This window comes from Mustelus asterias, chromosome 18 (genome assembly GCF_964213995.1).
Source record: "Mustelus asterias chromosome 18, sMusAst1.hap1.1, whole genome shotgun sequence".
Taxonomy (NCBI): Eukaryota; Metazoa; Chordata; class Chondrichthyes; order Carcharhiniformes; family Triakidae; genus Mustelus; species Mustelus asterias.
The window spans coordinates 33,733,329-33,761,033 of record NC_135818.1 but is presented as its reverse complement, the minus strand read 5'-3'; the positions used below and the strand labels follow the sequence as shown (position 1 = coordinate 33,761,033).

The following is a 27,705-nucleotide window of genomic DNA, read 5'->3' as shown; positions in this document are numbered from 1 at the left end:
GACACTGGATGATTTGCATCCTACAGACAATAGGAGAAGTGAACTTAGACCATCTCCAAGAAAGGAAGGTGGAATGGGAGATTTGGGGATAAAGTTGAGAAACTGTAATTCTTGTTGGCACAGTGATACCATAGCTTCTGGGGTTTGACTCTTCTGGACCCTGTTCGACATCACTTCAGAGACATTGTGCTGACAACATCAAGAGCTCCTGGGACCTTGAGAGATGAGAAACCTCTATGTTGTCTTTACTGCTTGTTAAGTACATGTAAAATTTTGATTAATACATTCTACTTACTTTATAAATACTAGTTATTTATAATCTTGTCGGCCAAACACAACTAAGGAATTAAAAATTCAGACCTTGGAGTTTTTTTTTAAATTAGAAGGGTTTTATGACTCAAAACCCCAAACCTTACACGAATGACAGACTACTTAATATCTTGGGCAACCAGCCTCCATCTTGGATAATACAGAAAATAGATTAACATGCTAAATTCAGTCCAGGTTAGAGTCAGTTTAGATGATCTTACAAAAAATCCACACTGTTTGCATAGTCTCAATCCTCTGCCTGCCAACACCACTCTTGCAGCCAATTTCATGTGCCAAGAGTTCCGATTTTTTTTGTCTCCGAGATAGAGAATACATTTGAAGCTACTGCTGTCAAATCTATCGCTGTCAACTGCTGAGGAACAATCTTTTGAAGCATCTCCTCACTTTATTTCACTCACCTTTCAGGAGATCAATTCATTTTGTGACTGCCAAACCACCGAATTTCCACTTCATTCTAACAGACTCTTAATGATTCTCTCCTCAGGTGCTGGCCTTCTCCTTTTCAAAACCATGACCACTCCCACCCTCCACCCCCAATCTCACTCGTAATCCATCCACGCTCACCGCTGTTAAAAGAACAAATAAAATTACAGCACAGGAACAGGCCCTTCAGCCCTCCAAGCCTGCACCGATCAAGCTGCTTGACTGAACTAAAACCCCCGAGCTTTCCCGGGATCATATCCCTCCATTCCCATCCTATTCATGTATTTGTCAAGACACCCCTTAAAAGTCACCATCGTATCTGCTTCCTCTACCTCCCCCGGCAACAAGTTCCAGGCACCCACCACCTTCTGTGTAAAACACTTGCCTCGTACATCTCTTTTAAACCTTGCCCCTCGTACCTTAATCCTATGCCCCCGAGTAATTGACTCTTCCACCCTGGGAAAAAACTTCTGACAATCCACTCTATTCATGCCGCCCATAATCTTGTAGACTTCTATCAGGTCGGCCCTCAACCTCTGTCGTTCCAGTGAGAACAAACCAAGTTTCTCCAACCTCTCCTCATTGCTAATGCCCTCCATACCAGACAACATACTGGTAAATCTTTTCTGTACCCTTTAAAAAGCCTCCACATCCTTCTGGTAATGTGGCGACCAGAATTGAACACTATATTCCAAGTGCAGCCTAACTAAGGTTCTATAAAGCTGCAACATGACTTGCCAATTTTTAAATTCAATGCTCTGGCCGATGAAGGCAAGCATATGCCGCCTTGACTACCTTCTCCATCTGCGTTGCCATTTTCAGTACCTGTACACCCAGATCCCTTTGCCTATCAATACTCTTAAGGGTTCTGCCATTTACTGTATATTTCCTATCTGTATTAGACCTTCCAAAATGCATTACCTTACATTTGTGCAGATTAAACTCCATCTGCCAGCTTTCCGCCCAAGTCTCCAACTGATCTATATCCTGCTGTATCCTCTGGTGGTCCTCATCGCTATCCGCAAATCCACCAACCTTTGTGTCGTCCACAAACTTACTAATCAAACCATTTACATTTTCCTCCAAATCATTTATATATATTACAAACAGCAAAGGTCCCAGCACTGATCCCTGAGGAACACCACTTGTCACAGCCCTCCATTCAGAAACACACCCTTCCACTGCTACCCTCTGTCTTCTATGACCGAGCCAGTTCTGTATCCATCTTGCCAGCTCACCTCTGATCCCGTGCGACTTCACCTTCTGCACTAGTCTGCCATGAGACACCTTGTCAAAGGCCTTACTAAAGTCCATGTAGGACATCTACTGTCCTACCTTCATCAATCATCTTCGTAACCTCGTTGAAAAATTCGATCAAGTTAGTGAAACACAACCTCCCCATCATAAAACCATGTTGCCTCTTGCTAATACGTCCACTTTATTTCCAAGTGGGAGTAAATGCTGTCTCGAAGAATCCTCTCCAATAATTTCCCGACCACTGACCTAAGGCTCACCGGTTTATAATTACTTGGATTATCCTTGCTCCCCTTCTTATACAAAGGAACAACATTGGCCATTCTCCAATCTTCTGGGACCTCCCCTTTAGCCAGTAAGGATGTACCCTTTCTCTCAAGGCCCCAGCAATTTCTTCCCTTGCTTCTTTCAGTATTCTGAGGTATATCCCATCAGGTCCTGCGGACTTGTCTACCTTAATGTTTCTCAAGAATCCCAATACCTCCTCCTTTTTGATCTCAATATGATCAAAACTATCAACACACCCTTCCCCAGATTCATCATCCACCAATTCCTTCGCTTTGATGAATACTGACGCAAAGTACTCATTTAATACCTTGCCCATTTCCTCTGTCCTTGAGTGGACTAACCCTCTCCCTGGCTACTCTTTATATATGTATAAAAAGCCTTGGGATTTGACTTAATCCTGCTGGCCAATAACTTTTCGTGACCTCTTTTAGCCTTCCTTACTCCTTGCTTAAGTTTCTTTCTACTTTCTTTGTATTCCACGCTTTTTTTTGTTTATATATCCAATTCAATCCAATCAAAGTCCAATTCAGAGTCTCAGCAAGTGAGACATTCCAGATCCAAGCTGACAAGACAGGCCTCTCACTTCCTGTCTTGGGCTTGATCTACATGATCCAAGCTGATTGGAGCAGGCATTTAACCTCCTCCAAGGCTTGATCTCATTTGCATCTTAGCCAAAAGGCCAAGATGCCGCTTTAAAAAATTGCTTCAAATGAAACCTCAGTGTAACCTCATGACTTCAAACAAGTGCAGCACATCGATACTACACTGGATCTTAGCCAAAAGACCGAGAAGCTTTGTGTGTTTCCAGCCTCCTAGCCTTGACAAATGCTTCCTTTTCACTCCTTGATACCAGTTCTTCCGCTTCCCACTTCTTAGTAGATGTTGCTGGGCCGACTTCTCTCAGAATGCACCAGTGAAGTCCCTCAGCCCTCTCTACCAGATGTCCAATGTTGCCCAATCTTGAACTGTCTTTACTGTATAAAAGACATGAGACGTGAGCACTCGGGTAGTGCACTAGAAAGCTTTAGATTGGCTAAGAGGGAGTTGAAGAGCGAGCTTAGAAGGGCTAAAAGGGGACATGAGAAGACTTTGGCGGATAGGGTTAAAGAGAATCCTAAGGCGTTCTATAGGTATGTCAAGAACAGAAGGTTGGTTAGGGCAAGTTTAGGGCCAGTTATAGATGGCAGAGGGAAGTTATGTGTGGAACCGGAGGAGATTGGTGAAGCATTGAACCAATATTTCTCTTCGGTGTTCACGCAAGGGGACATGAATATAGCTGAGGAGGACACTGGGTTGCAAGGGAGTAGAATAGACAGTATTACAGTTGATAAGGAGGATGTGCAGGATATTCTGGAGGGTCTGAAAATAGATAAATCCCCTGGTCCGGATGGGATTTATCCAAGGATTCTCTGGGAGGCAAGAGAAGTGATTGCAGAGCCTCTGGCTCTGATCTTCAGGTCGTCGTTGGCCTCTGGTATAGTACCAGAAGATTGGAGGTTAGCGAATGTTGTCCCATTGTTTAAGAAGGGGAACAGAGACTTCCCCGGGAATTATAGACCGGTGAGTCTCACTTCTGTTGTCGGCAAGATGTTGGAAAAAATTATAAGGGATAGGATTTATAGTTATTTGGAGAGTAATGAATTGATAGGTGATAGTCAGCATGGTTTTGTGGCAGGTAGGTCGTGCCTTACTAACCTTATTGAGTTTTTTGAGAAAGTGACCAAGGAGGTGGATGGGGGCAAGGCAGTGGACGTGGTATATATGGATTTTAGTAAGGCGTTTGATAAGGTTCACCATGGTAGGCTTCTGCAGAAAATGCAGATGTATGGGATTGGGGGTGATCTAGGAAATTGGATCAGGAATTGGCTAGCGGATAGGAAACAGAGGGTGGTGGTTGATAGTAAATATTCATCATGGAGTGCGGTTACAAGTGGTGTACCTCAGGGATCTGTTTTGGGGCCACTGCTGTTTGTAATATTTATTAATGATCTGGATGAGGGTATAGTTGGGTGGATTAGCAAATTTGCTGATGACACCAAAGTCGGTGGTGTGGTAGACAGTGAGGAAGGGTGTCGTAGTTTGCAGGAAGACTTAGACAGGTTGCAAAGTTGGGCCGAGAGGTGGCGGATGGAGTTTAATGCGGAGAAGTGTGAGGTAATTCACTTTGGTAGGAATAACAGATGTGTTGAGTATAGGGCTAACGGGAGGACTTTGAATAGTGTGGAGGAGCAGAGGGATCTAGGTGTATGTGTGCATAGATCCCTGAAAGTTGGGAATCAAGTAGATAAGGTTGTTAAGAAGGCATATGGTGTCTTGGCGTTTATTGGTAGGGGGATTGAATTTAGGAGTCGTAGCGTTATGTTGCAACTGTACACAACTCTGGTGCGGCCGCACTTGGAGTACTGTGTGCAGTTCTGGTCCCCACATTACAGGAAGGATGTGGAGGCTTTGGAGAGGGTGCAGAGGAGGTTTACCAGGATGTTGCCTGGTATGGAGGGGAGATCCTATGAGGAGAGGCTGAGGGATTTGGGATTGTTTTCGCTGGAAAGGCGGCGGCTAAGAGGGGATCTTATTGAAACATATAAGATGATTAGAGGTTTAGATAGGGTGGATAGTGATAGCCTTTTTCCTCTGATGGAGAAATCCAGCACGAGGGGGCATGGCTTTAAATTGAGGGGGGGTAGTTATAGAACCGATGTCAGGGGTAGGTTCTTTACCCAGAGGGTGGTGAGGGATTGGAATGCCCTGCCAGCATCAGTAGTAAATGCGCCTAGTTTGGGGGCGTTTAAGAGATCCGTAGATAGGTTCATGGACGAAAAGAAATTGGTTTAGGTTGGAGGGTCACAGTTTTTTTTTAACTGGTCGGTGCAACATCGTGGGCCGAAGGGCCTGTTCTGCGCTGTAATGTTCTATGTTCTATGTTCTAAGGTCGAGAAGCATTGTTGCCTCTCAGCTCCATGCCTATTTCTTTATTCAAATCCCTGTAACCTAGCTTCTGCCTTGGCCATAGAACAGAGTCCAAGGCAAAAATCATAAACTGCATTCTTGATGATTGTTACAAAAGTATTTTCTCCATCCTTGAGCTCTGCACATCACCACCACTCCTATCCCCCACCTAGCAACATATCATCCTCTCTATCAACCTTCCTCTGCTGGGGTCACAAGAATATCTTCGAAAGGTTTTATTCATAGAATCTAAAAGTTCTTCAAGCATCTTCAGCAATCTGAATGCCAAATTCCATCAATACTCCAGAATCCCTTCAAGGATCGAAATTTGGTGGTCACTATTAAAGAAATGGCTGTATAAAATCTTAAGAAATGTATTGGATATTATAGAAGTCTTATGAAGGAACTTCCAAAGAAGTTTGCTGGCTTCAAAACACAGGACAGGCCTGTTATCTCTGCCAAGATGTGGAGATGCCGGGGTTGGACTGGGGTAAACACAGTAAGGATTCTAACAACACCAAGTTAAAGTCCAACAGGTTTATTTGGTAGCAAACGCCACTAGCTTTCGGAGCGCTGCTCCTTCGTCCGGGTCTGCCAAGGGCAAGCTTCTAGCACAGATCCTGATAAAATTGGACTTCATGACCCATACATAAACCCTATATAAGCCCCACCTATGTGTAAACCCAGAGAAAAAAGGTTAAAATCAGCTCTCCAGTGGCAAAAAAAAATCACTTCAGACAGAATTTTTCAAAGTGATCGATGCTGGCCAATTTTCTTTAAATGGAGGAAGATTGAGAGGGAGAGCTTCCTAGCACCTTGGGATTAGCTCAAGAAGACAGAATAAAAAGGAATGATGGCTGCAAACAGAACAGAGGGGGACTGCCCTCCCCAGCTGCAGAAATCAGTTTCATCCATTTGTTCACCTTTCTGATGTGGAGATGCCGGCGTTGGACTGGGGTAAACACAGTAAGAAGTTTAACAACACCAGGTTAAAGTCCAACAGGTTTATTTGGTAGCAAAAGCCACACAAGCTTTCGAGGCTCTGAGCCCCTTCTTCAGGTGAGTGGGAATTCTGTTCACAAACAGAACTTATAAAGACACAGACTCAATTTACATGAATAATGGTTGGAATGCGAATACTTACAACTAATCCAGTCTTTAAGAAACAAAACAATGGGAGTGGAGAGAGCATCAAGACAGGCTAAAAAGATGTGTATTGTCTCCAGACAAGACAGCCAGTGAGACTCTGCAGGTCCAGGCAACTGTGGGAGTTACAAATAGTGTGACATAAACCCAATATCCCGGTTGAGGCCGTCCTTGTGTGTGCGGAACTTGGCTATCAGTTTCTGCTCAGCGACTCTGCGCTGTCGTGTGTCGCGAAGGCCGCCTTGGAGAACGCTTACCCGAATATCAGAGGCCGAATGCCCGTGACCGCTGAAGTGCTCCCCAACAGGAAGAGAACAGTCTTGCCTGGTGATTGTCGAGCGGTGTTCATTCATCCGTTGTCGCAGCGTCTGCATAGTTTCCCCAATGTACCATGCCTCGGGACATCCTTTCTTGCAGCGTATCAGGTAGACAACGTTGGCCGAGTTGCAAGAGTATGTACCGTGTACCTGGTGGATGGTGTTCTCACGTGAGATGATGGCATCTGTGTCGATGATCCGGCACGTCTTGCAGAGGTTGCTGTGGCAGGGTTGTGTGGTGTCTTGGTCACTGTTCTCCTGAAGGCTGGGTAGTTTGCTGCGGACAATGGTCTGTTTGAGGTTGTGCGGTTGTTTGAAGGCAAGAAGTGGGGGTGTGGGGATGGCCTTGGCGAGATGTTCGTCTTCAGCAATGACATGTTGAAGGCTCCGGAGGAGATGCCGTAGCTTCTCTGCTCCGGGGAAGTACTGGACAACGAAGGGTACTCTGTCCACTGTGTCCCGTGTTTGTCTTCTGAGGAGGTCGGTGCGGTTTTTCGCTGTGGCGCATTGGAACTGTTGATCAATGAGTCTAGCGCCATATCCTGTTCTTATGAGGGCATCTTTCAGCGTCTGGAGGTGTCTGTTGCGATCCTCCTCATCCGAGCAGATCCTGTGTATACGGAGGGCTTGTCCGTAGGGGATGGCTTCTTTAACGTGTTTAGGGTGGAAGCTGGAGAAGTGGAGCATCGTGAGGTTATTCGTGGGCTTGCGGTACAGTGAGGTGCTGAGGTGACCATCCTTAATGGAGATGTGCGTGTCCAAGAATGCAACCGATTCCGGAGAGTAGTCTATGGTGAGCCTGATGGTGGGATGGAACTTGTTGATGTCATCATAGAGTTGTTTCAGTGATTGTTCACCATGAGTCCAAAGGAAGAAAATGTCATCGATGTATCTAGTGTATAGCATCGGTTGAAGGTCCCGTGCGGTGAAGAAGTCTTGTTCGAACCTGTGCATGAAGATGTTGGCATATTGAGGTGCAAATTTGGTCCCCATGGCTGTTCCGTGTGTCTGGATGAAGAACTGGTTGTTGAAGGTGAAGATATTGTGGTCCAGGATGAAGCGGATGAGATGTAAAATTGCATCTGGAAACTGGCAGTTGTTGGCGCTGAGCACTGAGGCCGTTGCAGCAATGCCATCGTCATGGGGGATGCTGGTGTAGAGTGCTGAGACATCCATTGTGACGAGGAGCGCTCCTGGTTCAACTGCTCCATGTGTGCCGAGTTTCTGTAGGAAGTCCGTCGTGTCGCGACAAAAGCTGGGGGTTCTTTGTACAATGGGTTTCAGAATGCCCTCGACATAGCCGGAGAGGTTCTCGCACAGGGTCCCATTGCCCGATACGATGGGACGGCCGGGTGTGTTTGCCTTGTGTATCTTCGGGAGGCAGTAGAGATCTCCAACGCGGGGAGTACGTGGGATGAGAGCACGGAGGGTGTTCTGAAGGTCCGGATCAAAGGTCTTGATCAGAGTGTTGAGTTGACGGGTGTGTTCTTTGGTCGGATCTGCAGGTAACTGTCTGTAGTGTTCCTCGTTGTTGAGTTGTCGGTACACTTCTTTGCAGTAATCCGTTCTGTTCAGTATGACGATGGCCCCTCCTTTGTCTGCTGGTTTGATGACAATGTTGCGGTTGGTCTTGAGAGCGTGGATGGCGTTACGTTGTGCTTGGGTGATGTTCGGGGCTGTCTTGTGAGTGCGGCTGATGAATTTGGTGTTGACGCACCTCCTGACGGCTTGGGCATACATGTCGCTGAGCAGAAACTGATAGCCAAGTTCCGCACACACAAGGACGGCCTCAACCGGGATATTGGGTTTATGTCACACTATTTGTAACTCCCACAGTTGCGTGGACCTGCAGAGTTTCACTGGCTGTCTTGTCTGGAGACAATACACATCTTTTTAGCCTGTCTTGATGCTCTCTCCACTCCCATTGTTTTGTTTCTTAAAGACTGGATTAGTTGTAAGTATTCGCATTCCAACCATTATTCATGTAAATTGAGTCTGTGTCTTTATAAGTTCTGTTTGTGAACAGAATTCCCACTCACCTGAAGAAGGGGCTCAGAGCCTCGAAAACTTCTTACCACCTTTCTGATCCCATGGCCACTGCAAAGCTGTCAGACAATTACTCTCCCATCAAGTTAAATTTGTCAACTTCCTTCAACTGAACACCAGGAAGTCCAAAGCCATCGTAAGCAACCAGCACTATCAAGTCTACTGCTCTGACACCAACTCCAGTTGCTTAGGTGACCCAGTTTGTGAAACACTGGCATCCTTTAAATCAAAAACAGAGTTCCAAATCCAACATCTCGGCTAAGGCTTCTTGCAAACAACTTTGCAAATATATCCAAGAAACTCTATTCCAGACTCATCACCACAAACCTTTACAAAAATGTTGATCATTTCTCAATTTCACAGTCTACGAGAATGCAATTTGTAATTTTTTTGCCTAGGACTCTATTCGAGGACCAGGGCAGAAGTTGGATCACAGCAAACTGAACACAGAAGTTTGATAACTTGTTAAAAACTCAACAGCCTATATCTCATCCTGGACTGAAGTCCACCTCAGCAAGTACTCATTCTCACCAAAATACTAAACTCTATGTCGCCCAATACACACAATTTTCAATTCAAAATCCTTCCACTAACTCCACTCTCCTCAGCAGCTTCCATCGATTCCTATCCCCTCTCATTCTAATTCACTCCCATTAGTATTAAATGCTCTGGCCCTGATCTCAAGTGCTCCACATAAAGCACCTTCTCATTTATCTCCCTCGTGGTCTTTTATATAGAAACAAAACTATTCAAAACTTAGCTTTTCAATCAGGCTTTTGGTTAGAGTTCTTAAATTCTCCCTCATAGCTTGGCATCTAGCCCATTGTATATTTGAAGCAGTTGAAAGAAAGCTTAATGTGCTACATAAATGCGCATATTGTTCTCGGCATGAACACAGCTCAAAATTAGCTTTAATGTGGAATTATTTGTCATCTTACTGGAGAATGCACAGGGAAGCTGGTATAAAATGTTATGATGTGGAGATGTGGCATTGGACTGGGGTAAACACAGTAAGAAGTCTCACAACACCAGGTTAAAATCCAACAGGTTTATTTGGTAGCAAAAGCCACGAGCTTTCGGAGCGCTGCTCCTTCGTCAGGTAAGTGGGAGTTCTGTTCACAAACAGGGCATATAAAGACACAAACTCAATTTACAAAATAATGGTTGGAATGTGAGTCTTTACCGGACCTGTAAAGACTCCCACTCACCTGATGAAGGGGCAGCGCACCGAAAGCGAGTGGCTTTTGCTACCAAATAAACCTGTTGGACTTTAACCTGGTGTTGTTAGACTTCTTACCATAAAATGTTATACCAGTGATTTTTTTAAAAAGACCTGCATTTACATAGCACTTTTCACAACCACTGAACATTCCAAAACCTTTACAATCAATTTGTGTACAGCAAGCCCCACAGACAGCAAGGACCAGTTTTGTATTCTTGATTGAAGACACTGGGGACAACACCGCTCCTCTGGGAAAATAGCGCCATAGGATCTTTTACATACACCTGCCTGAGGGGGCAGACAAGGCCTCTGTTTAATGTCTCAGAGGAAAGATGACACCTCTTGGGTGCAGCACTCCTCAGTACTTTACTGACTGTCAGCTTTAATTTTTGTGCTAAAGTCTTGGAGTGGGACTTGAACCCACAACCTTCTGATCGAGAGGTGAGCATGCTACCAAATGAGTCATAGTTGACACTTGACAATTGTTGCAGTAATGGACGTTGTTCTGTGGTAGAGTAAAAGGGCATTTTATGATGTTATAACATGTTAAAATTGACTAGAATGTGTTCCATGCTGATGCAGGGTGTTTAAAATGGAAATCATTCTATCCCACAGCACCAACGTCACTGTTTGATAAGCTCAAGTAAACGAACAGTATTTAGTGCAATGTTTTTAAAATCAAAGGCTCATGTATTCAGCAAGATAGACAAACACACTGGAGATTAATGATGGAATAGCTTGCTCACTGCACAACAAAAATACATGCCTTGTGTGTATGATGAATCAGTCCAAAAAAGCATGTTTAGCATATGAATGAAGTAGACATCCACAACTAGTTTAAATAATAGACTACTCCTATTCAGTCAAATATCCTGATTCTAACATTTTTAAAAAGAAAATGTTGTTCTATTTTTGCATACATTACTGCAATATTCTTACTCAAACAGATCTACTGGCAAATAACTTTGCTGGCCGCAGATCTGCATCACAGTGTGGAATAACAAGCACACTTTATCAGCTCTCAAAATTTGCAGAATTACCCAGTGGTTACGCTCCATTCAGCCTACTGTTTGTTTAGAAAACTGACCTTTGCATAAACTAGTGGTCTGAAATCAAGAACTCACTGGAGTGGGAGAAAATCAGTGTTGTTACCTTTGTGCAGTCTTTAAAATTTTAGAAAGCCAGTTTATTTTTTTGCTGCGTGCCACAGAACAGTACAGAATATGCCTCATAACAGCAAGATAAATTATTGCATTTTTACATTCTACAATAATGATTGAACCAATATATAAATGCAGTAATATATCTCCCTCAGTCAGCAAATCCAACGACATGCTTACGACAAAGACATTGAAACAAACTCTTTTTTCTTGTAATACACAATACCCTAAGTGTCACAGGTACTGGATGCTTGAACATTCATGATGTGGAGATGCCGGCATTGGACTGGGGTAAGCACAGTAATAAGTCTCAACACCAGGTTAAAGTCCAACAGGTTTATTTGGTAGCACAAGCTTTCGGAGCGTTGCTCCTTCTTCAGGTGAGCTGAAGCTGTTGGACTTTAACCTGGTGTTGTGAGATTTCTTCCTGTGCTTGAACATTCCCCAGTACGGCTCACTCCCCTAATACTGCCACGTTTACTTCCAGCTGCATCTCAGAAAATATAGGTAATTTTTATAGTCTGTCTACACTTAAATAGAAGATAAAGTATTTTTAAACCCGACTGCAACTGATTCTATCTATAATATAGTTACAATAGTCTCATCACCACTGGGCTTTGATTAATCAGCTAAAGAAGCTTTTTGAAAGAGTTTTCAGCCAAAGGACAATTTTCCTTCAGACAGTACTCTGACATCTGACGTATTGTCACAAGACAAATGGGCAAGCTCATTTTTTGAAAATGAGAGCTTTCCTGATTTAGTGAGTTTTTCAGCTATAGAAACCGGAAATGTTCCAGGTTTAATCTGTGGAGATAGCTGGTTGGTGGAAATACAAGCCAAAGCAGTTCATTTAATCTACCCAAATGCTGGCTCCAAATAGAAAGAGATCATGTTAAATTTGTATAGAACACTGGTTCAGCCTCAGCTTTTTTTTCTTTATTCTATCATGGAATGTTGGCAATGACTGCATCTGTTGCCCACCCCCATTTGTCCGAGTGGCATACTAGGCCATTTCAGAGTGCAATTTAGAGTCAACCATATTGCTGTGGATCTAGAGTCACATATAGGCCAAACCAGGTAAGGACAACAGATTTCCTTCTCTAAAGGGCATTAGTGAACCAGATGAGTTTTTATGACAATCAATAATAGTTTCATCGTCATCATTACAGAGACTAGCTTTATATTTCAGGTTTAACTTCTACCATCTGCCATGTTATGTATTGTGTTCAATTCTGGGTACCACACATCAGGAAAGATATGAAGGCATGAGACAAAGTGAGGAAAAGATTCATGAGACTAGTTCTAGGGATGAGTAACTTCAATTATATAGACAGATTAGAGAAGTTGAGACTGTTTTCCTTGGAGAAGAGAAGGTTGAAAGGAGATGAGATCGAGGTATTTAAAACCATGAGGGATCTGGTTAAGAACAAAGGAAAAAGGAAAGTATAGCACAGGAACAGGCTCTTCGGTCCTCCAAGCCTATGCCGATCATGATGCCATACTCAGTTCGTTTCCCTCTATTCCCTTCCTATTCATGTACCCATCCAAATGCCTTTTAAATTAGAGAATTAACTCAGAGAAGATAGGGAAAAACTATTCCCATTGGTGGAAAGATCATGAACAAGATGAGCGCACAGACATAAGTTAATTGACAAAAGAAGCAATGGCGACATGAGGAGGAGCAAGTGGTTAAGATCTGGAATGCACTGCCTGAGTGTGCGGAGGCAGGTTCAATTGAGGCATTGAAGAGGGAATTGAAGGGGGCGGGGGGGGGGGGGGGGGGGGGGGGGGGTGAAATGGCACTAAGTGCACTGTTAATTCAGAGAGCCAGTGCAGACACAAAGGCCTGAATGGCCTTCTTTGTACGGTAACAGTTCTCGGATTCTTTGAGTTAGTAACAGAGAATTCCCCATTGTAACTATTCTCTACGAAAATAAATAATTCAATTTTTTATTGCTGCAGGAAACCAACATCATTGTGTAGTAGTACGAGTATAGTTTACTCCTGTCTCCATTTCATTTTATATCATTAAGAGACAAAGCATTACTTCTATGAATTGTACTCACAGGAACATTAACTTTTCGAAACATTTCTGCTGCTCTCTGCGCATCCAACAAAGCAATGTCCTGGGGAGTAGAAACAATAACTGCTCCTAGAGGAAAGTACAATCAACTACCATTAGAGCACCATCTTTTTGGAGCCATCTGAAAAACATGTTTGAAAATGCAGCCAATGAGTGATGTACCAGTAAGCATGAGTTTTGCATCATATCCATGAAGTGCATCAATTCCAGTTATCCCTTGTGATTAATTACTGAATCTGAAAAGTGAGGTTTGTTTCATTTACATTGCTTTAAAAAGTAAGTTTGAGAGTCTCATTCACTTATTTCATCCCAGCCTCCTCTATCTCCATTCCCTCCCTTGCATTCTCTCTCTCTTTCACCTCTTCCCCATTGCTATAAACTCCCTTGTCCACAATTCCTCCCCAATTTGATATACTTTTATCTCCATTTCCACCTCATTCCCTCCTCCTCTATAGCCCGTATTCTTTTACATTAGTTTGTGGATGGCGCAGTAGCACAGTGGTTAGCACTGCTGCCTCAAAGTGCCAGGGACCCGGGTTCAATTCTGGCCTTGAGTGACTGACTGTGTAGAATCTGCATGTTCTCCCGTGCCTGCATGGGTTTCCTCCAGATGTTCCAGTTTCCTCCCACAGCCCAAAGATGCGCAGGTTAGGTTGATTGGCCATGCTAAATTGCCCCTTAAGTGTCCGAAGGTTTGGGCGGATTATTGGGGTAAATATGTGGGATTATGGGAATACAGCCTAGGTGGCATGCTGTAGGAGAGTCGGTGCAGACTCGAGGGGCTGAAAGGCCTCCATCTGCACTGTAGGAATTCTATGATTCATGGGATGGTACCATCACTGGCTAAACCAGCAATTTTGCCCATCCCCAGTTGTCCTTCAGAAGGTGGTTGTGAGCTGCCTTCTTGAACCGCGGCAGTCCCTGAGGTGTAGGTATATCCACCATGCTGCTAGAGAGAGTGTGCCTGGATTTTGACCCAGCGAAAATGAAGGAACAGCAATATATTTCCAAGTCAGGGTGATGAGTGACTTGGGGGAAGAACCTCCAGGTGGTGGTGTTCCCACGTATCTGCTGTTCATGTCCTTCTCAATGGTATGAATTTTTAAAAAAAGAAAATTACAGCACAGGAACAGTCTCTTCAGCCCTCCAAGCTGGCATCGACCATGCTGCCCAACTGAACTGAAACCCCCTACCCTTCCAGGGACCAGTGGTTGTGGGTTTGGAAGGTGCTCTCTAAGGAAGCTTGTGAGTTCCTGCAGGGCATTTTATAGAGCGTACACACTGCCACTGTCCGTTGGTGGAGGAGGGATTGAATGTTTGTGGAAGGGGTAGCAATCAAGCTGTCCGCTTTGTCCTGGATGGTACCAAGCTTGAGTGTTGTTGGAGCTGCACTCATTCAGGCAAGTGGGGAGTATTCCTTTACATTGGTGACGTGTGCTTTGTAGATGAAGGACAGGCTTTGGGGAGTCAGGTGGCGAGTTACTCGCTGCGGTTACTCCTTTGACCTGCTCTGATAGCCACTGTATTTATATTCAGAGTCCAGTTCAATTTCTAGTGAATGGTAACCCCCAGGATGTTGATAGTGGGGAATTCAGCGATGATAATGCCATTGAATGTCAAGGGGCGTGGTTATATCCTCACTTGTTGGGGATAGTTATTCTCTGGCATTTATGAGACATGAATGTTACTTGTCATTTGTCAGTTCAAGCCTGGATATTGTCCAGGTCTTGCTACATTTGGACATGGATTGCTTCAGTATCCAAGAAGTCGAGAATGATTCTGAACATTATGACTCTATGACTGCACAGGGGTTTACAGCATGGAAACAGGCCCTTCGGCCCAACTTGTCTATGCCGCCCAGTTTTTTAACCCCTTAGCTAGTCCCAATTGCCCACGTTTGGCACATATCCCTCTATACCCATCTTACCCATGTAACTGTCCAAAGCTTTTTAAAAGACAAAATTGTATCTGCCTCTACGACTATCTCTGGCAGCTTGTTCCAGACACTCACCAATCTGTCTGTGAAAAAATTGCCCCTCTGGACCCTTTTGTATCTCTCTCCTCTCATCTTCAACCTATGTCCTAGTTTTAGACTCCCCACTTCTGACCTTATGATGGAAGGTCATTGATGAAGCGGCTGAAGATGGTTGGGCCTAGGACACTACATTGAGATACTCAATGTAGTGTCCAAAGATGTGCGGGTTAGGTTGATTGGCTGTGCTAAAAAAAAATTGCCCCTTAGTGTCTTGAGATGCGTAGGTTAGAGGGATTAGCGGGTAAATATGTAGGGATATGGGGGTTGGGCCTGGGTGGGATTGTGGTCGGTGTAGACTCGATGGGCCGAATGGCCTCTTTCTACACTGTAGGGTTTCTATGATTCTTTCTATGATACTCCTTTGGTGACATCCTGGAGCGGAGATGATTGACCTCCAATCACAACCATCGTCCTTTGAGCCAGGTATGATTCCAAACAGTGGAGGATTTCACCCCTCCCACAGATTCCCAGTAACTCCAGTTTTGCTAGGGCTCCTTGATGCCATACTCAGTCAAATGCTGCCTTGTTGTCATGCGCAGTCACTTGCCTCTGACATTCAGCTCTTTTGTCCATGTTTGAACCAAGGCTGCAATGAGGTCAGGAGCCAAGTGACCCTGGCAGAACCCAAACTGACCATCTGTGAGTAGGTTGTTACTAAGTGCCACTTGATAGTGCTGTTGACCCCTTCCATCACTTAATTTGATTTATTTTTGTCACATGTATTAGTATACAGTGAGATGTATTGTTTCTTGCGCACTATACAGGCAAAGCATACTGTTCATGAAGGAGGAAAGGAGAGGGTGCAAAATGTAGTGTTACAGTCATAGCTAGGGTGTAGAGAAAGATCAATTTAATAAGGTAGGTCCATTCAAAAGTCTAATGGTAGCAGGGAAGGAGCTGTTCTTGAGTCGGTTGGTACATGTTGTCAGAGCTTTTTACCGACAGAAGGTGGAAGAGAGTACATCTGGGGTGTGTAGGGTCTTTGATTATGCTGGCTACCTTTCTGAGCAATGGGAAGTGATGATCAAGAGTAGACTGATGGGGCTGTAACTGGCCGGGTTAGATTTGTCTTGTTTCTTGTGTACAGGACAAATGTGGGCAATTTTCACATTGCTGGGTAGATGCCAGTGTTATAGCTATACTAAACAGCTCAGCTATGAGTGTGGAAAGTTCTGGAGCACAAGCCTTCAGTACTATTATTGGAATATTATTAGGGCCAATAGAATTTGCAGTAACCAATGCCTTCAGCCACTTCTTGATGTCACGTGGAGTGAATCGAATTTGCTAGAGACTGACATCTGTGATGCTGGGGACCTCCGGAGGAGCCCGAGATGGATCATGCAACAATCTTCAGCCAGAAATGCTGAGTGTAAGTGTTGCACTGATGTGCTGGGCTCCTCCATCATAAAGGATGGGGATAGTTGTGGAGCCTCCTCCTCCAGTGAGTTGTTTAATTGTCCACTACTATTCATGCTGGTGGTGGCAGGACTGCAGAGCTTAGATCTGATCTGTTAGTTATGGGATTGCTTAGCTCTATCAATTACTTGCTGCTTATGCTGTTTGGCATGCAAGTAGTGCGTTGTAGCTTCACCAGGTTGACACTTCATTTTAAGTATGCGCAGTTTTGAGTTGCGAGATCTGTTTGAAGTCTATCCCATTAGATAGTGCCACACAACACAAAAGGAGAATTGATACAAATACTTTGAAAAACAGAATCCTTACAGTGCAGGAGCCATATGGCCCATCAAGTGTGCGCTAGCTATCTAGTCCCACTCTCTGCCCTATGCCTGTAACCTTGCACCTTCTTTCTTTTCAGATGCCACTGCTAACCATTCTCTGCTATTTATGTTTAGGGATGGCACAGTGTTTAGCACTGCTGCCTCAGTGCCAGGGACCTGGGTTCGATTCCTGGCTTGGGTCATTGTCTGTGGAGCCCGCATAGAGTCATATAGCATGTTCTCCCAGTGTCTGTGTGGATTTCCTCCAGGTGTTATGGTTTCGTCCGACAGTCTGAAAGATGTGCTGGTTAGGTGCATTGGCTATGCTAAATTCTCCCTCAGTGTACCTGAACAAGTGCCAAAGTGTGGTGACTAGGGGATTTTCAAAGTAACTTCATTGCAGTGTTAATATAAGTCGACTGTGATTCTCATAAATAAATTTAAAACAATCCCCTGCCTCCAAATGCTCACAGGAAGTTCTTTCCAGAATACAACCACCCTCTGAGTGAAAAAACATTTCTTCACATCACTTCCACTTTTGCCAATTACTATCAATCTGTGCCCTCCAGTTCATGATGCTCGAGTGGAAACAGTTTCTCCATATTTATCCTGTCCATACCCCGTGGGATCTTGAATACCTCCATCGAGTCTCCTCTCAGTCTTCTTTTCTACATGGAAAATAGTACCAAATTCTCCTATCTATCCTCATAGCTACTGTTCTTTATTCTGGAATCATTCTTGTGAATCTGCTCTGTACTCCGTCCAATGCTTTCACATCTGTAACTCTGACCTCCCCCGGGACATAGGCAAAAGAATCAGAGACGTCATGTGGAAGAACATTTTTACACAACGAGTGGTTAGGATTTGGAATACATGGCTCAATTGGGTGGCGGATATGGATTTAATATTAGCTTAAAAAGGATTTGGATAAAATCTTGAAAATGTTTTTGGGGATATGGGGAGTGGGGAATTCTTTAAAAGAGCTGATTCAGACTTGCTGGGATAAATGGCCTTCTGTGTTGTGTTATTCTATGAACTAACTTATCAATATATCTTTTGTATCCATGTACCAAAGAACCATAGGGTTCCTACAGTACTGAAGGAGGCCATTTGGCTCATCGACCCTGCACCCCCCACTCTCCAAAAGAACATCTTACCCAGGCCCACCCCGTACCCAATCCCCATAACCCTGTGCATTTTCCATGGCTAATCCACCTAACACGCGCACCTTTGGACTGTGGAAAGAAACCAGAGCACCCGGAGGAAACCCACGCAAACTCAGGGAGAACGTGCAAACTCCACACAGTCACCCAAGGCCGGAATTGAACTGGGGCCCCTGGCACTGAGGCAGCAGTTCTAACCACTGCGCCACCCATAGGAGACACAAAGAATAAAAGAGAAATTGTAGGAAACCAATGGTCCAGTTACAGGGAGGAATTAATATTAGAGAATTAGTAGGATTAAAAGCCAAAAATTCCATCGGCCTGATGGTTTACATCTTCCTTTTAAAAGAGGTGGCTACGGAGGTAGGGAATGCATTGGTTTTAATCTTCCAGTATTTCAAAGATTCTACAATAGTCCCCGTCGATTGGAAGGTAGCCAATGGAGATTTTTTTCATTCATTTTTGGGACAAGGGTTTCACTGGCTGGCCAGCATTTATTGCCCATCCCTAGTTGCCCTTGAGACGGTGGCGGTAAGCTGCCATCGTGAATCGTTGCAGTCCACATGCTGTGGGTTGACCTACAATGCTGTTAGGGAGGGAATTCCAGGATTTTGACCCAGCGACTGCGAAGGAACGGCAATATATTTCTAAGTCAGGATGGTGAGTGGCTTGGAGAGGAACTGGCAGGTGGTGGTGTTCCCATGTATCTGCTGTCCTTGTCCTTCTAGATGGAAATGGTCAAGGGTTTAAAAGGTGCTGTCCAAGGATCTTTGGTGAATTGCTGCAGTGCATCTTGTAGATAGTCCACACTGCTGCCACTGAGCGTCGGTGGTAGAGAGATTGAATGTTTGTAGATATGGTGCCAATCAAGCAGGCTGCTTTGTTCTGGATGGTGTCAAGCTTCTTGAGTGTTTTTGGAACTGCACCCACCCAAGCAAGTGGAGAGTATTCCATCACACTCCTGACTTGTGCCTTGTAGATGGTGGATAGGCTTTGGGAGTCAGGAGGTGAGTTACTTTGCAGTATTCCTAGCCTCTGACTTGCTCTTGTAGCCAGTGTTTATGTGGTGAGTCCAGTTGAGTTTCTGGTCAATGATAACCCCATTGACTGACAGTGGGGGATTCAGTGATGGTAACACCATTGAATGTCAAAGGGCAGTGGTTAAAATGTCTCTTCTTAATGGTCATTGCCTGGCATTTGTGGGGCACGAATGTTACATGCCACTTGTCAGCCCAAGCCTGGATATTGTCCAGATCTTGTTGCATTTGAATATGGACTGCTTCAGTATCTGAGGAGTCATGAATGGTCCTGAACATTGTGCAATCATCAGCGAACATCCCGACTTCTAACCTTATGATGGAGGGAAGTTCATTGATGAAGCAACTGAAGATTGTTGGGCCTAGGACACTATCCTGAGGAACTCCTGCAGAGATGTCTGACCTTCCACAACCACCTTCCTATGTACCAGGTATGACTAACCAGCAGAGAGTTTGCCCCGATACCCACCGATTCCAGTTTGGCTAGGGCTCCTTGATGCCACATTCAGTCAAATCCAGCCTTGATGTCAAGCGCTGTCACTCTTACCTCATCTCTGGAATTCAGCTCTTTCGTCCATGTTTGAACCAAGGCCGGGTTAGAGGTCAGGAGCTGAGTGACCCTGGCAAAACCTAAACTGGGCGTCACTGAGCAGGTGCTGCTTGATAGCATTGTCAACCACCCCTTCCATCACTTTGCTGATGATCGAGAGTTGACTGATGGGGTGGTAATTGGCTGGGTTGGAATTGTCCTGCTTTTTGTGTACACAGGACATACCTGAGCAATTTTCCACATTGTTGGATAGATGCCAGTGTTGTAACTGTACTGGAAGAGCCTGGCTCAGGGAGTGGCAAGTTCTGGAGCACAAGTCTTCAGTACTATTGCCGGAATGTTATCTGGGCCCATTGCCTTTGCAGTATCCAGTGCCTCCAACCATTCCTTGATATCACGAAGAGTGAATTGAATTGGTTGGAGACTGGCATCTGAGATGCTGGGGACCACTGGAGGAGGCAGAGATGGATCATCCACTCGGCACTTCTGGCTGAAGATTGCCGCAAATACTTCAGCCTTATCTTTTGCACTGGTGTGCTGGGCTCCTCCATCATTGAGAATGGGGATACATGTGGAGCCTCCTCCTCCAGTGAGTTGTTTAATTGTCCACCACCATTTACGACTGGATGTGGAAGGGCTGCAGAGCTTGGATCTGATCTGTTGGTTGTGGGATCATCTATCACTTGTTGTTTTTGCTATTTGACAGCTTCACCAGGTTGACACCTCATTTTTCGGTATGCCTGGTGCTACTCCTGACATGCCCTCCTGCACTCTTCATTCAAACAGGGTTGAGTGGGGATATGTTGGGCCATTGTTTTTGAACGCGCATTAGCTGGCATAAGGGGGAACCCACGGATGTTATAGATTTAGATTTACAGGAAGCATCTGATAAGGTTCCACATTGCGCCTAGTTTGGGGGCGTTTAAGAGATCCGTAGATAGGTTCATGGACGAAAAGAAATTGGTTTAGGTTGGAGGGTCACAGTTTTTTTTTTAACTGGTCGGTGCAACATCGTGGGCCGAAGGGCCTGTTCTGCGCTGTAATGTTCTATGTTCTATGTTCTACATTCTGACACAAGAAGAGGCTATGGGATCTCTTTGCGTGGACTGAGGTTTCATTAGTAGACAGAAATCATAAAGTAGGAATAAACTGATAATTTCTGGAATGGCAGGGTACAACTAATAGAACACCACAAGGTCATTGATATGGAATGCTGAGATCCAAGCAATGACATGAATGCACAGATTGAGTATAATGTATCAATTTTTGCCAACAATGCAAAGCGAATTAGAAAAGTTAGCTGTGAGGACACAAGGGTGCAGTACAATATGATGGAGATGTGAAATTATCCACTTCAGTAGAAAGAATAGGAAAGCAGAATAATTTTTAAAAGGCAAGAGACTAATAAATGTTGGTATGCACAGGAATGTGTGCGTCTTTGTACATAAATCACAAAGTAATTGGAAATGTAAATTATGTATTAGCCTTCATTGCAAGTGGGTCCGAGTATAAGAATAAGTCTTGCAGCAATTATATTATCCTTTGGTGGGAAAAAACCTGGAGTACTGTGTATAATTTTGGTCTATTGACCCAAAGGAGGAGGAACTTGCCTTAGACGGGGGTGGAAGAAAGTCTAAGTGGATTTGCGGTAGTTAGGTTTTAGTTGATCTTGACCATTTTTATGCTCCTTTCATTGGAATAATTTGTAAAGTCAAAAAAGCCATTTTAACAGTAATGGTGGTTGAGAAGTCATTTTCATCCTGTAGCACTTTCTTCATTATCGATGTGGAGATGCTGGTGTTGGACTGAGGTGGGCACAGTAAAAAGTCTTACAACACTAGGTTAAAATCCAACAGGTTTAACTGAAATCACGAGCTTTCGGAGCGCTGCTCCTTCATCAGGTGAATGCAGAGGGAGGTTTCACAAACATGGCATAGAAGACAAAGACACAATTGCAAGATAATGGTTGGAATGCGAGTCTTTTCAGGTAATCAAGTCTTTACAGGTAGACAGTGCGAGTGGAAAGAGGGATAATCCACAGGTTAGAGGCATGAATTGTCTCAAGCCAGGGCAGTTAGTAGGATTTTGCAAGTCCAGGCCAAATGGTGAGGGTTACATGAAGTGTGACATGAACCCAAGATCCCGGATGAGGTCATCCTCATGCTTGCGGAACTTGGCTATAAGTTTCTGCTCGGCGATTCTGCGTTGAAGACTTCACCTGATGAAGGAGCAGCACTCTGAAGGCTTCAAATAAACCTGTTGCACTATAACCTGGTGCCATGTGACCTCTCATCTTGTCCACCCCAGTCCAACACTGGCACCTCCACATCATGGCTACAATTGTTGATATAGAGGTTTAGCTAGGATCTTAATTGAATGAATAAGACATGCTTGAGGGGCAGTATGGTCTAATCCTGCTCCTATTTATCATCCAAAAACAAATTAAACCTTGAAGTTTAAGAAGTGATTGCAGCAGAGACCTAGTTGTTTTGTATGTGCAAATACCAGTTAGCAGTACTAACAACAAATCCTTGAATTGGGAGCAGTTGAACTCAGACAACCCATTGAATGGAGGTCAGATGGAAAAGTCACTAACGTTTGGTTTTATTCCTCCAAATACCAGTTACAATGCTTTAGTGCCAGATTTATTGAATCACGTTGCACATCTGTGCTCATGGCCCTGCCAGGATACAGGAGAATGCCACATTTGATTTCAATTTTAACTTGCAATACTATTTAGCAATAACGAAAACAGAAAATGCTGGAAAATCTCAGCAGATCTGACTGTGGGGAGAGAATAGAGCCAACGTTGAGATTCTAGATGACCCTTTATCAGAACTAAGAGAATCAGCAGAGATTTATACTATTGGGGTGGAGGTGGGGAGAGGGGGTGTGGAATTGGAAAAAGGGAATGTAAATGAGGATACAGAAGGCTCAGAGGATGCTAAAAGTGTCCATTAAGTGTTCAGAATGCGAGAATGGCAGAACAGATTATTAAAGGACTGCCTGAGGAATGTGGCAGTTTTGGTACTATTTAGCAATGACTGATCAAGTGAGGATAATTTTGTTCATCTGCTAAAGTAAACAGATCTTATTAGATTTTATTAATTGGGTATTAATGTATCAAACTACAATGACTTTGTTAAGGAGAAGAATGCTTTCAACCTTTCCGCTCTAGAAAATACTAAGTGAGTAATGCAAATTTATACATTACAACTCCACACCACATTATATTGGTGCAGCTGTGCTGAGCTAACCTCAAGCCCACCGAAAACACAAACTGGAGTGGTTCAAAAAGTGGCTCATCACTACCAACTTTTCCAAGGAAATCTGGATGGACAATAAATGCTGGCCTTACTAGTGACACTCGCATCCTAGGCTAAAAGTGGAAACAAAAAGTTGTGTTCAATTGGGTTGCAGCTTACTAATGCCTGAAACTTAATATGTTTGTTCACAATGTTTACAAAAGGAATAAGATCTTGTGCTTGGTAGAGTTCCTGCCTCTGAGCCAGAAGCTCTGGGTTCAAGTCCCATTCCAGGGCTTGGCGGTCACCAAAGAAGCATTCATGATGCAGTTCAACAGGCTGATAATCAACCAGCCTTCCAACATTTGCCACGATCCCATAAAGGAAAGAAAGTGTCGGAAGACACAAAACAAACAAAATTAATGTCAACAGTATTGCCAGATTTAAACCTGAAAATACATGCCAAATTCCTGGATGACTGTTAGATGACCCTTTATTTCTATTTTGTACTTTTCAATTCATTCACCTGAAGAAAAAGGCATGTCAAATGGAGGTTCGTGGAGGACAGCAAAAATCAGATTACCGATGACTTGTTGTACTTCTAACTATAAATTGATTTTGACCTTTTCCTCTCCTTCATAGATTCTCTGCCACCTGCATGGTCAATGGATGTATGAGGTAAACCATATTTCACCAATGCCATATTCATATTTTTTTTCTTTTGAAGTGGGGAAAAAACACCAAAATGCAAATAATAGATATATACTGACAGTGTCTGGGAAACAAAGTCCCATTTTAGAAGTTCCAAACATCAACACCAATAGAGCTGCAAGTATTGATAGAAACAATAAAAAGGGCATTCTCAAAATAACTTTCAAACCAAAATGGTGTAAACAGACCATTCACGAGAATCAAAGTGAAAAGTGCCCACAACATGTAATAGTTCAAGTGGCCCAGCAATACCTTCTAAAGTGAAAGGAGGACTTTATTAAATTTGGCTTTCTAATGTTGTTGGTTGTGTGGAAAGACTAAACCCAATAGAGAGAAAAACAGATCAGACTGAGCAGCTGACAAGCAATATTAATTGGATGCAACATTGGAAGGTATAGACAAGAATATTAAACAACTTAAACCTACCTGAAATAGGAACGTTTTGAGAGATGGAAAGCTGCACATCCCCTGTGCCAGGAGGCAAGTCTATCACAAGGTAATCGAGATTACCCCAGTCAACCTATGGAATAGAAAATATTCATAGCAGTGTGGTCAGAGAATATTTACAGTTGCACATAAATCACAGAATCAGTAGTGCAAAAGGAGGCTATTCAGCCCATCGGTCCACACCGGCTCTCCAAATGAATAGCGTTGTGGCACAGTGGTTAGCACTGCTTCCACACAGCACCAGGGACCCAAGTTTGATTTTGGCCTTGGGCAATTGTGTGGAGTTTGCACGTTCTCCCCATGTCTATGTGGAATTCCTCCAGGTGCCCCGGCTTCCTCCATGAGTCCAAAGATGCATAGATTAGGTAGATTATTCATGGTAAGTGCACAGGGTTACAGGGAAAGGGCGGGGGGGGTGGCCTGGGTAAGATGCTCTTTCAGAGAATGGGTGCAGACTCAATGAGCCGAATGGCCTCCTGTGCATGGTAGGGATTCTATTGTTCTAGACTCTGTCATTCTCCTGCTTTTCCCCATATCCCCTGCACATTATTTGAATAGAAATAATCATCTGATGCCTTCTTGAATGCCTCAAATGAACTTAGAGGCAGTGCGTTCCAGACCCGAACCACTCGCTGTGTGAAAATGTTTACCCTCACATCATATTTGCTTCTTTCGCAAATCACTTTACATCTGTGCTCTCTCATTCTTGATCCTTTTACAAGTAGCAATAGTTTGTCCCTTTCTACTCCGTCCAGCCCCCTCGAGTTTGAACACCTCTATTAAGTCACCTCTTAGTCTTCTTCTCTTCAAGGAGAAAAGTTCCAACCTTTCCGATCTCTCCGCATAACTGAAGTTTCTCATTCCTGAAACCATTCTTGTAAACCTCTTCTGCAAGCTCTCCAATGTATTCACATCCTTCCTGTAGTGTGGCGCCCAGAACTGTACATAATATTCCAGCTGAGGTCTAACTAATGTCTTGTACAAGTTCAGCATAGCCTCCTTGCTTTTTGTACTCTATGCCTGTAATAATAATGCCCTGGATACTGTATGCTTCTCTCCACCTGTCCTGCTACCCTCAATAACCTATGCATACAGAGCTAGGTTCCTCTGCTTCTGCACCCCCTTAAAAGTTTACATTGTTTGTCCATGTTCTTCCCACCAAAATGATCGCCGCACTCTTCTCCACATTGAACTTAATCTGCCAGTTATCTGCCGACTCCATCAATTTGCCTCTGTCCTTTTGAAGTTCCACAATGTCCTCTTCACAGTTAACAATACTTCCAAAACAGAAAATGCTGTAAAATCTCACCAGGTCTGGCAGCATTTGTAATGAGAGAAAAGAGCTGACGTTTCGAGTCCAGATGACCCTTTATCAAAACATTTTCTCTTTTGGTTTCAGATTCCAGCATCTGCAGTAATTTGCTTTTATTACAATAGTTCCAAGTTTAATGTCATCCATAAACTTTGAAACTGCTGCCTGAATACCAAGATCTAGATCATATATCAGGAAAAACAAGGGTTCCAATTCCGATCCCCGAGGAACCAACAAAACTTCCTCCTGTCCGAAAAATATCCATTGACCATTACTCTCTGCTTCCTATTATTCTGCCAATTTTGTATTCACATTAATACTGTCCCTTCTATTCCATAAGCTGAAGCTTTTCCCACAAGTCTGTTGTGAGGCACTGAATGCCTTTTGAAAGTTTATGGATAAAATAACAGTATTACCTTCATCATTCCTTTCTGTATCTCCTCAAAAAAAGCCCAGCAAGTTAGATCTCCCCTTTAGAAATTCAAGAAAATCCCTTCAAGAAATCCTTAATAGATATACAATAATTGAAGTGCAAATGAAATCAATAGCAAAGCTGCATTTGGTATGCTAAGTTGGGCAAGAAAATCCTTGTTGAAAGCAGAACTCCAATTACAATAAGTAAGCAATATTCATGAAACTACTTCGGTTTCAAGAAGTGGTAGCAAACAGATGCAAATTCAATCATAACTTTTAAAAAAACCATGCCAGTTTCTGGGGATATTTAAGCACAGGACAGAAATATGATCCTCCTATGAACGGACTCGATTGGTTAGGACGCCAACATCCCATTCTGTACTGAGCTTCTTCATGTTGAAAACTCCTGATCTCAGAGCATCTGCAAGGTGCTGAGCACAAGATAAACTTCTTAGGTATTTGGAAAAAAGATTAGCCGATGGCATTCTAATATGTTTAATCAGTCAGGAAAAAAAAAGCAGCTTTGATAGAACTTGGGAGTATAGAGGGGGATGAGAACCATATCAGCCATTATTGAATGGTGGAACAGACTTGATGGGCCGAATGGCCCAATCCTGCTCCTATGTCTTATGGTCTTGGAATTCTGTTCACACATCTCAATAAGTACTTGTGCATTATAGTTTAAATATAATTTCTGAACCAATTATTCTGTTCTTCAAAAAGATCCATACGGAGAGCTTTCCTCACCTTTCTCAATAGCCTTTCTATTGCTGACATCACCATGAGACCTCGCCAAACAATTGGTGCTGCTTCCTCTATCAGAAAGCCTATTGACATGCTGAAAAAAGACAAATAAGACAGTAAAGTCAAAGCTCATTTATGAAGCATCATCAGATAACATTTTGTTACTGACATATTTAATTGAATTACTTCAAAGAAAGTTGGGATGCCATTGAATGGAAAAACCTTACCAGGCAATCCCGAAATTTACCAAGGGTCTCATCAAGTTGCCTTTGAGAGAAAATGTTTTTATATTATATTGCAAATATTTCATAAGAATAATTGTAAACAACAGCTGCAGCCCCTTATTCATTGAGGGAAGCCTCAATGCCATTCCACCAAATATAAGCATGTTTGCAGCATGATCCTATCCAAATTCTTTAATGCCATCATGTAGCAGACACATTCTATTACAGAAACATAAAAAGGGCAGGGAAAGATAATTACAGGGTGGAAAGATTACTTGGACAGCTTTCTGGCATAAATTAACATAGGAATTCCTAACAGAAATGTTGACAAGAAATGGATCCCCCGTTTTCACATTCTGCTACACATCTGATTGGAGGCGACTACTGTAGATGTTAAACAATCTAAATTGCTAGGTGAGAAATGTGATATACTAGGATCCACAAATTAATGGGGGGTGTATACTTGCAGGAAGTGCCTATTAATGGACTGTTTCTCAAGATGGGGCCAACAAACGGGGGGATGGGAGGATGCTGTCTTGTAGATATTCACAGGATATCTGCAAAACAGTTAGTTGGTACAGGAGTGAGGAATAACTGGATTCAGGCTTGGTGTGAGCTGAATATGGAGTGCAGTTACATGCACACTACAGAGTGGGCTGGCTGCCTTAGCTTGGAGGGGCTGTGCATTGAGGAATGCCGAGAGATACAATTAGATCACCAGGTAGACCTTGGTTACCAAGGTTGGTAATGGGTGTGCAGCAAGTTCAGCCTTGTTCAGCACAGGGGAGATTTAAAAAAATATTAACTTAAAAGAAAAGATTGCCAAAGTTTACTTCATACTCTAGACGGATAAAGTAAAGTTTATTTCTTAATCACAAGTAAGGCTTACA

The 27,705-nt window shown here is 43.5% G+C and overlaps 1 protein-coding gene and 1 non-coding gene across 11 annotated transcripts in view; both read right to left on the bottom strand.

The window, feature by feature from the left end:
- The window catches only part of nubpl (nucleotide binding protein-like), a 52,327-nt gene that overhangs the window by 8,190 nt on the left and 16,432 nt on the right, over positions 1-27,705 (bottom strand). For 8 of the 10 annotated variants that reach the window (XR_013500014.1, XM_078233717.1, XM_078233712.1 and 5 more), the window contains 4 exons: positions 26,819-26,858; positions 26,595-26,685; positions 24,101-24,194; positions 13,199-13,284 (listed from right to left, as the gene is read on the bottom strand). Coding sequence is in view for 9 of the 10 variants with exons in the window: in XM_078233712.1 (XP_078089838.1) it covers positions 13,199-13,284; positions 24,101-24,194; positions 26,595-26,685; positions 26,819-26,858 (311 nt within the window). In the remaining variant the exon portion in view is untranslated. The remainder of the gene's footprint in view (positions 1-13,198; positions 13,285-24,100; positions 24,195-26,594; positions 26,686-26,818; positions 26,859-27,705) is intronic. The other 2 variants (XM_078233719.1, XM_078233714.1) reach the window with 2 other exon arrangements.
- Positions 2,893-3,091, bottom strand: LOC144507372 (U2 spliceosomal RNA). Its single transcript, XR_013500075.1, has one exon. It is a non-coding gene; the product is annotated as a U2 spliceosomal RNA (small nuclear RNA).